Source organism: Halichoerus grypus, chromosome 5 (genome assembly GCF_964656455.1).
Source record: "Halichoerus grypus chromosome 5, mHalGry1.hap1.1, whole genome shotgun sequence".
Classification (NCBI taxonomy): Eukaryota; Metazoa; Chordata; class Mammalia; order Carnivora; family Phocidae; genus Halichoerus; species Halichoerus grypus.
Genome location: NC_135716.1, coordinates 183585520 through 183597660, shown reverse-complemented (window position 1 = coordinate 183597660; position 12141 = coordinate 183585520). Strand labels below are relative to the sequence as shown.

The following is a 12141-nucleotide window of genomic DNA, read 5'->3' as shown; positions in this document are numbered from 1 at the left end:
CAGGGGCTTAGCTCCTCGGCCCTGAGCGCCGCTCCACTTCCGGCTCTCATCAGAGGGCCCGCGGACTTCGTGAATTCACAAACCCTTTTCCTGAAGACGGCTGTGAGAACTCCAGGTGGGGGAGAAACCACTGCCTACTCGATAAAACAAGTCACTTTCACCTTAAATTCTGCAGGCCGCTGACCCAGGAAAAGCATGAGAATTTAGTGGAACATTTTCTTGTATTTAGAAATCCAATTACTTCCAAATTCACAGCTATATTCAGAATGAGGGCTCCGAGCTGTGGAAACTCTACCAGGACACATCAAACAGGAGGAAACCCACCAACACCACGGTAAGGATAGGACACCAGCACTGGCGGCACCTGACTGAGGACCTGCCACCCAACGAGGGATGGCTGCTGGTGAGCCCGGGCGGCAGCCGACACAGCCAAGGTGCTGCTGGGCCACCAGCTCCAGGGGCCCCACCCTCGGCAGCTGCCGTAGGGGAGGAGGCCCATCCGGACCCCAGCCCCACAAGCTCAGTCTGGACGCCCCCCACCGGGCCCTCTCCTGGGCCTCTCCTCCTCCATCAGACCCAACAGTCTTGCTCGCTGGCCTGTTTCCGTTTCTCTCGCTACACCCCACACCTGAGGGCAGAGCCTTCCCTAGCTGCTGTGAGCACGAAGGGCTGAGCAGCGACGTCTGTTCAGACACCTGCCTGCCTTAACGTAAAGGGTGATCCTCAAAGATCTTCCTCAAGGCCCCTGTAGCATCTTGATTCCATAAACCCATCAGGTACAACCACTGTCTCCTCCTAGGTCTATGACGCAAAATATGGTAGGGTCTTCTCTAGATTTTTAGACAAAAATGGGAATTTTTCTGGTCAGAATGAACTACTTGATTTGCACTGATAACCCATTCACAGCTCTGACCCCAAACCTGGGGGCCCCTCAGAATCCCCTCTAGAGCCTTCTTAACAGCCCAGGTTATGGACACGCACGTGCATGGCCCAACTGGACACAGGATCTCCAGGGGTGGAACCCAAGAATCAGCTTTTATAAAAACTCTCCAGGTAACTCTGATGTGAAAACCTCCCTTGGTGGCTGAGAGGTCCATCTCCCCTCCATTCCACAAGTAGGATTTGGGAGGGAGAGAGAGAGAGCCACGCAGGAGAAGAGGAGAGAGAGGACGAGGCTGCTTTCATTCACAATGACTGCGGCCCCCACACGGGGACACCCGGGGGCAGCGGGAGGTGGACGAAGCCCTCACCAACATGCTGGCGCCCCAGCAGCTGAGCTCTCCTCCGGACTCCTGAAGGCGCACGGACCTCATCCGCTCCAGCTTGCGCCTGCGGACAGCGTCCCCCTCGTGGCCAATGCCCTGGGGCCCCTTGCTCCTGTGCTGTGTGTGCGTGAACAGCATGGCGGCCAGCTCACGGTCCACGTCAGCCAGCTTCTGTGCTTGAACCACATTTTTTAATGCTGGAAGGTTCAAAGAGGGAGCCAAAGGTTAAAGTGCAGAATTTACGTTCTTTAAGCAGACCCGGCAACAAGCTTCCGGCCACCTCACCCAGGAAGGAAGCTCAGCAGGTACCTTCCCCTTTCCTGTACCTTCTAAGATGCTGATAAAGATGGTAATCCTATAAGCTGGTCTCCACAGCGTCCCCCTTTACCAGCCTTTCAAATAAAGGAATTCTGATCTTGGTCCGTAGAGACAAATTAATACACCATTACGTGACTTTCCAGAGGGAAATGAAGGTCAGTGTTCGAGAAGCTGATGCTCTCTGGGTTCTCAAGGGCTGCTGACACCCTCATCCAGGACGCAGCCCCACTGGCGAGAGCCTCCTGACTCGGGGACCACTCTGAGCTCTCAGGACACCGCCCCACCAGGTCCTCAGACCCACCCCATGTGCTCAGATCAGGAATCAGGGGCTCTGATGAGCTGCCCACTTGGCCTGAAGCCCAGGCTCGGGTTCGGGGGGCCCTCAGACCAGGCCTGGCTCCCGAGCTCATGCCCCTGACTACACCCAGCTGCCTCTAGACAGCCTGGCCCCCAAGGAACCGACTCCTCTGGGAGACTCTGCTCAAACCCTAGACATACACAGAAGCCATGTGAGCAGACACAGAAGCTGAAGCCAGCAGAGCAGCCACATTTTCTTCAGGTGACAAAGCATGCACACGTCAGGTCACAAGCTGACATCAAGACTCCTGGACCAGCACTCAAGCTGGCGCAGGCGGGCAGAAGAGAAGGAGCACCCCAGCTTAGGACTGGGCCCTTCCTGAGCCTCAGGCACCCGCGGCACCCATGGGTAATGAGCGCCCTGCTGAACCTGCTGGCCGGGTCCCACACCGTCACCCCATCTCCAGCCTCCGACTGAAGCGCTCCATGTGGTGGTAAAGTAATCCTTCCCCGACTCGCCCACCTCTTCCTCCATCGCCAGTAACAAGGGCTATTTCCAGGTTCCTCACCAACATTTTAAAGCTGTTCAATTGCTTTTCAGATGCCATGAGTCGGTTTAGACAGGTAAAATGCCACCCCAAAATAATTTTTCCCATCTCGGGTGCAGGCATAGTGGGTGGGCCACCCCACCTCGGTCGGGTTTGACTGGCCCGAGGCCCACAGTCCCGGGGGAAGGAGACAAGCAAGGCTGAGGTTCACCAATGAGCTCACCGGTCAGAATGTATCACCCAGTTCCAAAGAAACCAGGAATGGAGCTCCAGGACTGCTCAGAGCCTGGAAGCACTTTCTAAAACTCTGCACAGCTTCCTACTTGCCAAGCCTTGCCCAGTGGGGAAGACAGGCTCTCTGATGGAACTCCCCATCCTCTGTCTTTGATCCAACAGGGAGAGGGGGACCAGTGACTCCAGAGACTCTCCATTCACTCAACAAACCCTCATGAGTTACAGCTCGCTGCACCGCCTGGCAGAGCTCCTGACCTGCTGGGCCCCAAGGTGGGGGCTTTCACAAATACCCCCCAACCTGTTCTTGGACCAGCCAGGGACAGAGAAGCACTGGCCACAAAGTGGGAATTCCAGATTCTCACCCAAGTCCACCACCCTTTACCACACAACTGGCCAAATCACCTGACATCCACCGCCTTGGTTTCTTCAACACTAAACGGGAGAACAGACTCTCAGCCCACCGGGATCATGGACCTTGGACCCATCTGAGCATCAGAACCCCGGGTCCCTCTCCCAGGAGAACACTCAAGCCCCCACAAAGTCTGGGCTGGAGTTTCAGGGAACGTGGGGTCCCGGAGGCCTCTCACCAGCCACAGTGCGGGGCCTCCCTCCCCGGGCACAGGCTCAAGAACAACAGTACCCGAGGACCGTCAACACAGGAAGCTCAGGGCAGCTGTGGATCCACGCCAGATGGCCAGCAACATGGGGGAGCAACACCCAAAGGGCACACCCTGCTTTTCATCCCACCAACAACTTTGCATCCAGGTCTGTGGGTGATTTAAGGGGACAGAAAACTTCAGACGCCCCCTGCTGTGGACAACATTCTCCCCAAGCACAGGACTTACTTCCCAAGCTCCACGACTGGTTTACTCTCCCCACCGTTGGGACTTCAAATCAGTTTTTAAAAACCAGTCTTTGTTCATCCTACCCTTTCCTTCACTTCCTGCTCCCCTGTAGATGGGCAGCTAACCAAAAACAGATGCCCCTTGTAGGATGATAATCTGCCTGTGAAACAGCCCAGCCGGCTTCCACGGAGCCCACTCCAGAGCATGCTGGCTGTGACGCACGCGCTGACCCGGCACGGCCCGAGGGTCCAGCGAGGCAGGGCACTGAGCTGGACACGACGGCCACCGCTCCCGCCCCCAGATCACACGTGTACCTGCATGCCCACGGGCGTACACGCAGCCTTCCGTCTCTCGCTCCACCCTTTCCCCACGCCAATCACACCCGCACACGACCCACTTGCCCCGCCGCTCCTCACTCACGTCTCAGACCCCCGCGCATGAGGAGACTGCCTCCCTCGAAGTGGCTGGCTCCATCATTCGAGATGACCCGTGACCTGGAAGGTGGCAACGAGCCGGAATTTCTCACTCTCTGCTCACACACGTGACCTAAAATAAAAACATCCCAGCAGAAGGTATTAACACCAAAAGGTGTACGACGAGCCACATCAATATCCCCCATAGGGAGTTCTGGGCTTCTAAGGGCCCGTCCACACCCCGGCCTGATAACACCCCAAAACGGCACTCGGGGTTCTGACTCTGCTTGGCAGTTGAGAGGCGGCCGGTAGGTGTGTCTGCTCTCCCTCGGGGCGTTAAAGCTCCAGGCGCTCAGGGCGCTTGCTCACACTCTCACTTCTGATCTCGGGAGCGGCCCTGGCAGCCCCGCTTCGTGGGACAGCTCACGCATTCCCACGCCCGCTACTCAGGGGAGGCCTCCGTGCACGTCTGCAAACGTCTGACTTCAAACACACTTGAAGGTAAAAGAGCCTCGGCAAGCTAGAATCTTCTGGAGCTGTTTTCCCACAGAAGCCTTGGAGAGAAGCAGCACGCAGCTTCAGAGGGCCTGCGCGAGCCCAGAGGCGGAGCACAAAGCACGCCTGCCCCAGCTGAACGGCCAACGTGTGCGAGGCCCAGGGGAGAAGGGCATCCTACCCTCGGAGCCCACGGCCTCTCTGCGAGGACAGGACTCCCCCCTCAGGGGAGGCAGAGTACAGCTGATGAAGTCGGATTCCAAAACGAACCCCCCAAGTTCCAGACGCAAAACGCTCGCGCTGTGCGCTTCCCCAATTCCGGCAGGATGGTGTTGAACACCCGCAGGCATGGGGCGTCCTGGCGATCTTTCTGGGAGCTGTTAGAAGAGGTACCCCTCCCCCCGGGTGCCCGTTCCCCACCTCTCTGCTGGCCTCCGCTCTGCCCCAGCGGACGGGTGGCTTCCCTGCTCAGCTCCGCCCTCCCCTGCCTCTGTCCTGTGGGCCAGTGCTGGGCACAGGAGCACGGCCCCGACCGCAGCGGTGAGCTGGTCCTCAGCAGTGCTGACCAAGGTGACGTTTCCGTCTCCAGCTGCCTGACAGAAACGTCTCCCTCTCGACTGGTTCGGGAAGGGAATGCCTGTCCCGCCGGGGAGGTCACGTGGTCTCTGCCCTGCTGCCAATGGGGGCCGCCCCTGCAGACCCCAAGGGGATAGCAGCTGGAGACCCCAAAGACATGGGTGTGACAGCAGACCATCCCTCAGGCGACTAGCAAGGACTAAGGCCCCAGTCTGGGTGTGGGGAAAAACGCTCGATTCAAAAACAACAGACAGACTGAAACCACCTCTGGCCAAATCAAGAAGTGATTTACTCGGCGCGTTTTAATGGCTGGCGGCACACAGGTGAGCAGAGTCCTGCCCCTGGGGACTTCCATTCTCATCGTTTTCAGACTCCTCTGGTCCCCTCGAGTGTTTTCTGAGAATCACACATCCAGCCAGCCTTCCCCCCAGGCTTCCTGCGACAAGAGCCGCTCCTGGTTACCTGCCCTGCTGCCCAGAGCGTCCACAGCTCAGCCAGCAGCCCCGGGCAAGGCTGGCATACTGGCCGAGTTCCGCACACCCCACCAGGGAGATCAGCTCGCCGGGACAGGCGTGGCGCTCACTGTCTAGAGCCTTCCCTGATGTAGCACCACACTCTGGGCCTGGCAAAGCCTGAGGTCGAGCCCGGGTTCTGCCTGCTGGGCGTGCGCCATGTCACCATGAGACGCCAGACACAGGCCTGCCTCCTCTGCAGTGGGTTCCTCACCAGCCTGGCCACTAAGGCAGTGACAATCCTACCTGGGGTCTCTTCCTGGGGGGACTTCGGTGCCAGGCCCGGTCCTCCTGCAGCTCTGTCCCTCCCCCGACGTCAGCTCTGTATGCGCAGTGCACACGTCCACCTTCAGGCTCAGACCTCTGGGCAGACAGCCCATTTGCCACCCCCGTCCCTCCCTCTGGCCCTGCGTCTCGAGCCCCAGCTGTTCTCAGTCTCTCCTCTGCTGGGAAGCACTTCTCCACGGGGTCTGCCCACCACCCACCCACAGCTGCTTCTCTGCTCTTCCCCTGCAGACAGAGGGGCTGCTGAGTCCTCCGCCAAACACAGTCCTCTCATCTCCCTGGGGTCAGTTTACCCCCAACACAGCGTCACAAGGTCGTGAGGCTCATCCCCAGGAATGGAACCTGGTGTGAACACCACTTTGGTGGGATCAGCTGCTCACGCCTCAGGGCCTGCTGTGTCAGCCCAAGTCCAGGAGGAACAGATTTGGAAGCAAGACAGGCTCTCACACTCGCTCATCCACCCGTTCACGAAGCTCGCATCACCACGCCAGGCCACTGTGGCCGCTGCTGGGCGACCATCGCAGCAAGGAAGAACCAGCCGTGTCCCCCAGAAACCGCCAGGCCCCGAGGGGGACAGCCTGCAGGCAGGGACAGACAGCCTGGCCAAGTGGGGAGGGGACAGCCAGCTGGTGCCAGAGCCCAGGTCCCGGCCTGACACTCACTGCCCCGGTATCACCTGCTCTCCACGTGAGAGGGGACGAGGCGCCACCCAGCCCAGGTGCACCCACTTCCTGCCCTGAGCTCAGAGTCGGTCCGGGCTCCCTGCTCTCAGCGCTGTTTCTTCCCGGTGTGGGCGGACGGTCTGGCAAGCTCTCCATCCCACCCTGAGGGCATGCTCCGTCAGTCACCTGGCAGTGGGCACGAGCCACCTCTGCTTCCTGTCCGGACAACGGATTCATGCCACACCTGAGGGAACTTGGGAGCCCTCCGTGGCCTTCCCTGAAGCACAGGCAGGGAGGCCTTCCCCCGTGTCCAGCTGACGTGCCCACGGCCTCTGTTCAGCCTGGTGATCGCTCCACTGGGACGGACGCATAGAAGCCAGGGAAACGGCTGCAGGTCAGGATCTGGTGCAGACAGCTCGGGGGGTGCACGGCCAGCAGCCTTGGAGCCGGGCTCTCAGGAGTCATGACTGTCACCATGGCATGCGGGACCAGCAGGGCCACGTGGTCACCTCCGGACAGACCAGGGCCATCCCTGAGCGTCGCCGTTTCCTCTGGCGGTATTTGCACTCAGAGCAACGGTTTGTTTGGAAGCTGGGACAATAAACTACATCAGTAGAACGTACACGCGCTGACTCCGGGAGCGGACGCAGCAAAGGTGCTCACCTCCTCAGGGCACGGTCCACAGTCTCCAGCCGCCACGGGCTTTCTCTCCCTTCAGTGAGACCTGGGTTAAGCTGGGGACCCGCACATCTGCCAGGGGTGCAGAAACTCCCTCCAGATAGGCAGCGCTCCTGACGCAGTTTGCACCTACCTCGTTCCACAGCAGGAGCACAGCACGTCACCATGTCCGACCCCAGACCCAGGCCATCTGTCCACACCACCCGGTTCTCCTTCAACCCTGAGAACACGGAGCTGGGGGTCGGGGCAGCCCCTTGCTCCCCTGGCGGGCCCCCCGGAAGAGCTGCAGATGAACCACAGTCACACTGCACCACCAGGATCACTGGGACGGGAGAGCACGGTTCTCGTGACCCCCACATGATGAAAGATCACTGAGGGACACTGCAGACGAGGCTGCAGAGACCGTCACGGAGCCTGTCTGAGCCGAGAGGCCGCGGGTGCGAGCACCACCCCTCCCTGGGCGCGGAGAGGGCGCCTCGTCCGCAGCCTCGCGCCAGACCGCACGCCCTGGGCATGCGGAGCCATGGAGCGCCGGACAGGCACCGGGGTGCTGGCCTGACCCTGCTTCTGTCCCCTGAAGCTCACCCAGCCTCATCTTGCCTGCCGCTTGGGGCAGAACAATCAGTTTCATAAAGAAATGAATCCACAACACTTTTTTTTTCCAAAAAATGCAAAATTAACAGAGGAGAGCACAGCATGGCCGCATGGACCAGTGTGCTGCGTGCATCTGTCCTTTGTTAATCGCCCTCCGTGTCCGCACCTCTCAGGCACGCGTCTCCGACTCTCTCCCATGCGCTATCGCTCTCTTGCAGGCAAAGTATGGAAACGGCAATTTAAGATAACATATAATGGAGCTAATCTTTCTTCTGAAGATAAGATTTAAAACGCGGAGTCACTGCACATTTGTGGGCCGTGAATAAATATAAAAATAACCAATGCAATCTCAGACGCAGAACGCTTCCTGCAGCTCCGTCACTCGTAGGAGCCTCTGAATGATGTCTGCTTCTCACATGCGGCTCATTTCTTTCTCCAGAGACTGAGTTTTGCTGTTTCCATTTTGTCTGTTCTCCAGGCTGCCTCGGATCCTACCACTGTAAACAAGCAGGCAGAAACCTCCACCCTGACTTAATGAGCCGTGCACGCTCCTCCGGCTGCAGCAGCCCCAGCCCGCCCGCCTCCGTGCTGCCCGCCCGGGCACATGTGGCCCATGGGGCTCCAGGCTTTAAAGTCAGCCTGGGCTTTGAGGAATGGAAAATTCCCCCATAAAACGTGAGAGGTTTGAGTCTCATCTAGATAGACACAGCTCCAGAAACCTCCAACAGCTTGATTTTGTCCTGCTTTCCATTTCACCCCGAAAAACCCCCATCTTTCCATAGTCCCCTCAAGGGAGACTGAGTGGGCTTGTCCCCTGGCCCCAGAGGGGCTCGCTCTGGTCCCCTGCCCTGTGGGGGGCACAGGCAGGCATGCCGGCCCCACATCCCCTGCCGGTCAGGGCCTCAGGGGAGCCTCCAGAACGTCCAGGCAAGTCCACTGTAGCCACAGCCAGCCCAATGCCCTGCCACCAGCACGTGAGTGAAGGTGCACCAGGGCTGAGCTCAGTGTGTCCGAGAAGCAACCCTCAGACACCACCAGAGGTAAGGTCAGGGTGCTAGGCTCTAAAGAAGTGCGCTTCTCTGTTCTCTTATCCCCCAAGCTGCATGGAAGTTGAGGAACATTTCTCTTTCCTCTCCTGTGATGAAGTAGTTCTGTGGACTGATATTCCAGATGAAAATCTCTCCTGGAACCAGTCATTTTATCTGAGGATTGTCACGGAGATGCCCCGTAGACTGCACCAAGAAATAAAATGTGGGCAAGCCTGAGATGACTAATGATCCCAAATCCTGATGAGAAATCAGGACACCACACATCTGATGCCAGGACAGGCTCAGGGGTCAAGGACAGATGCTCGTGGTCAAGGACAGATGCCCAGTGGTCAAGGACAGATGCTCGTGGTTAAAGACAGATACCCAGTGGTTGAGGGCAGACTCAGTGGTCAAACAGTAAGAGTTTTTCTGAATTCCTATTGATTATATGATGCCCACAGCAGGACCACTGCCCTGAGGGAGCTCATGCAGCAAAAGGGAAAATGAGTGGCCACCCAGAACGGTGTGAGGCCAAAGTCGCCGGGGACTCTTACCCACATTGGCCAGCGTCAGATGCAGCCAGCCCTTCACCACCGTGTAGACACCAATGGGCTTGACACATCCAAACCGGGTCACATCTGCACTCACCACCACATCCTGTTCATATTCGGTCGCCACAACCTCAAGCTCGTGCAGGACCTGCACAGCCGGCCGGCCTTGGCGGAGTAGCTGCTGCAGGGGAGAAAGGCACCAGTCAGAGGCTGGCTGAGGCGGAGCCCATCTTCTTCTGAAAACCTACGTCCTTGATACCAGGTCTTTCCCGCAAATTCTTTAATAAAGTGCACCCCAATTCACCCACTGAGTGAACACCACAGGTGCACAAACAGGCCTGGCAGCCACCCTCCTGGAGCCCCTTCTGTTCTGTGGAGAGAACAATGGGAAACGAGCAACGGAACAAGGCTGGGGACGCTGAGCAGACCCCATCCACGGTAAGTGAGCTTCAAGAAGGAGGTAGGAGCCAGGCAGGGAAGGCTGGGGGCAGAGTACAGACCCCCCACACCCGGGGCCTGGAGCATCGGGCTTCAGTATGGCTAGAAGACAGGTGGCGGGCGGGAGCAGGGTCGCTGGGTAACCGAGGCCGACTGCGTGCCGGGCTGCCATGTGAGCACAGCTCTGAGTCAGAAACACGCTTCCGGCAAGTTCTCGTCTGGGGAGAGCAGCAGAGCGTAACGGTAAAGAGCACAAGCTTCCGAATCAGAACTGGGCTAAATGCCTGGCTCGGCCACTGTCAGCGCGACTCGGGCCTCAGTTTCCCAGCCGGACACGGGGACAGTGCAGCGCGAGTGCGGGGCAATCAGCCACTGTCACTATCGCCCTAACAACGCTGTCGTATTCGCGGGACTGGAGCCGAAGGTAGGGCACACCGCACCCCGAGAAGCTCACTGCAACGTCGCTCACAGGGCAACCGGCAAAAATCCCTCACAGCCAACAACACGAGCAGGGGAGCCGAGCCACGGTGCACCACACCTTCCAGAAAATCCACATACCAAAGGCACCTAACTAGCCCAGCACCTGCAGTCACAGGGGATTCGCTCTTCTCATCTAAATTTCCCATCTCTTCTCTATAAATTTTAAAGACTTTATTTTTAAAAAGTAAAATTTAATTTTAATTTATCCAAGGGTCAATAATCACAAGAGCATTTGTTTCAGGGGCTCTTCGTGGAGGACAAGATAAAATAACTTCGTCTCCAGGTGATAAAACACAGGGACACAGGGCTCAGCTGGGGATGAGGCAGAAGCCGTGACCGTCCCCAGTTCACAGGGGCTCCTGTCTGCCCCTCCAGTGCCCCTCCCTCCTCCATTCCCTCCTCCCTCCTCCCTCCATTCCCTCCACTCCTCACCCCTCTGTTCCCTCCCACTCCCTCGGTGCCCCCTCCACTTGCTCAATCTACGCAGCACCATGCCCACTGTGGGTCATGACTGTGCCAGAGATGAAGACTGACTGTCCCATCCCCACCCACCAGGATGTCATCAGCCAGCATCACAGACAGACAAGCAATGGCCACAACAATCCCGTGGGCACCGCGACCCAAGAAGGTCCGAGGGACCAGGGTGAGGAATGAGAACATCAGCCCACATCTGCTGAGTGCTCACCACGGGTGACCCCTGCCCTTGCTCCTCCCAGTCCCCTGGGGGCATCACCCCTCGTGGATGGACACCTGAGTCGGGTGGAGGAGGGATGGCGCAGCCCAGGTGAGCCCTCAGAGGGAAGAGGGGGAATAGGCAACCCCCAGAGGAAGAGGGGCACGGATTCAGGGGAGCTGCGCACACAGCCAGGCACACCACGGAACAGGAGCCGTGAGCTCGTCATGGTGAGGGGTGCCAAGGAGCGAGCAACGATGGGGCTGGGTCGCAAGTCTCAGTGACCACACTGACGGCTGCAGGAGCAAGACTCGGGGCGGGGGGGGACCGAGGGGCACCCGAGGCTGGAATCCAGAAGGAAGTCCACTAATGGGAGTCCAGGAGAGCGGGTGACTCTCAGAGATGCAGGAACTGGGGCTGTGGTGCTGTGCCCTCTCCCACCTCCGCCCCGCAGCCAGGACATCGTGTCCCCAGTCCCAAGCCCAGGAGCTGCCGTGCGACTACGCTGACCCTCTGGGGAGAAACCCCAGGGAAGAATCTTTAATTAACACATGGATTTAGGATTTAGTATACGAGGAAGATGGAAAGCACAATTAGAGAAAGAATTAGATTCTAATTCTAATTACAATTAGAAAAGCACAATTCTGCTATCCTAGCAGGCTTCGGGTGACCTTTGCACACCCCAGTAGGTCCCTCCTCCCCGCTCCCGCCCCCCGGTGGGCCAGGCCGCTGCTCACAGGGAATGTGCATCCTCACTGTCCTGAGGGGGTGGAGGGGCAAAGGTGACCTTACCTGTGGTCGGTTTGTAGGAGGAGCTGACTGATGACAGAAAATACAACCTAGCATTACACAACTGAGACTTCGTGAAAATCTTTGCCTTTGGGGAAGGACAGAATTTGTGAACGGTCAGACCACCTACCGAGCAGACCCTCCCAGGAGGGACACCCCACCCTAACTGGGCTCGGCCTTCGCAGAGCCACCACCTTCATCTGGACGGCCGCAGATCCCACGAGGAGCAAGGAGTCTCCATCCCAGACGTCGATCTGTAGGGTCTGGGCGGCCAGGTAGTGGGTGAACCAGCGCTGTTCTCCGGGTTTCAGGAAGCCAGGCTCCACCAGGTACTTGAGCTGAAAGCCAGGAGGCCCTGTCCAGAGAGGCCTCGAATGAGCCCAAAGGTGATTCGAGTCGTTTACCATCTTTACATTTTGAAGTGATTCCTGCTGTGGTCACAATCACTAATTTCTGCTTC

The 12141-nt window shown here is 58.3% G+C and overlaps 1 protein-coding gene across 6 annotated transcripts in view; it reads right to left on the bottom strand.

Annotated features, from left to right (window-relative positions):
- NPHP4 (nephrocystin 4) overlaps window positions 1-12141 on the bottom strand; it is a 114511-nt gene that overhangs the window by 12861 nt on the left and 89509 nt on the right. For 5 of the 6 annotated variants that reach the window (XM_078073858.1, XM_078073856.1, XM_078073859.1 and 2 more), the window contains 4 exons: window positions 11876-12036; window positions 9305-9482; window positions 3928-4053; window positions 1251-1462 (listed from right to left, as the gene is read on the bottom strand). In XM_078073858.1, coding sequence (XP_077929984.1) covers window positions 1251-1462; window positions 3928-4053; window positions 9305-9482; window positions 11876-12036 — 677 coding nt within the window. The remainder of the gene's footprint in view (window positions 1-1250; window positions 1463-3927; window positions 4054-9304; window positions 9483-11875; window positions 12037-12141) is intronic. The other variant, XM_078073860.1, reaches the window with a different exon arrangement.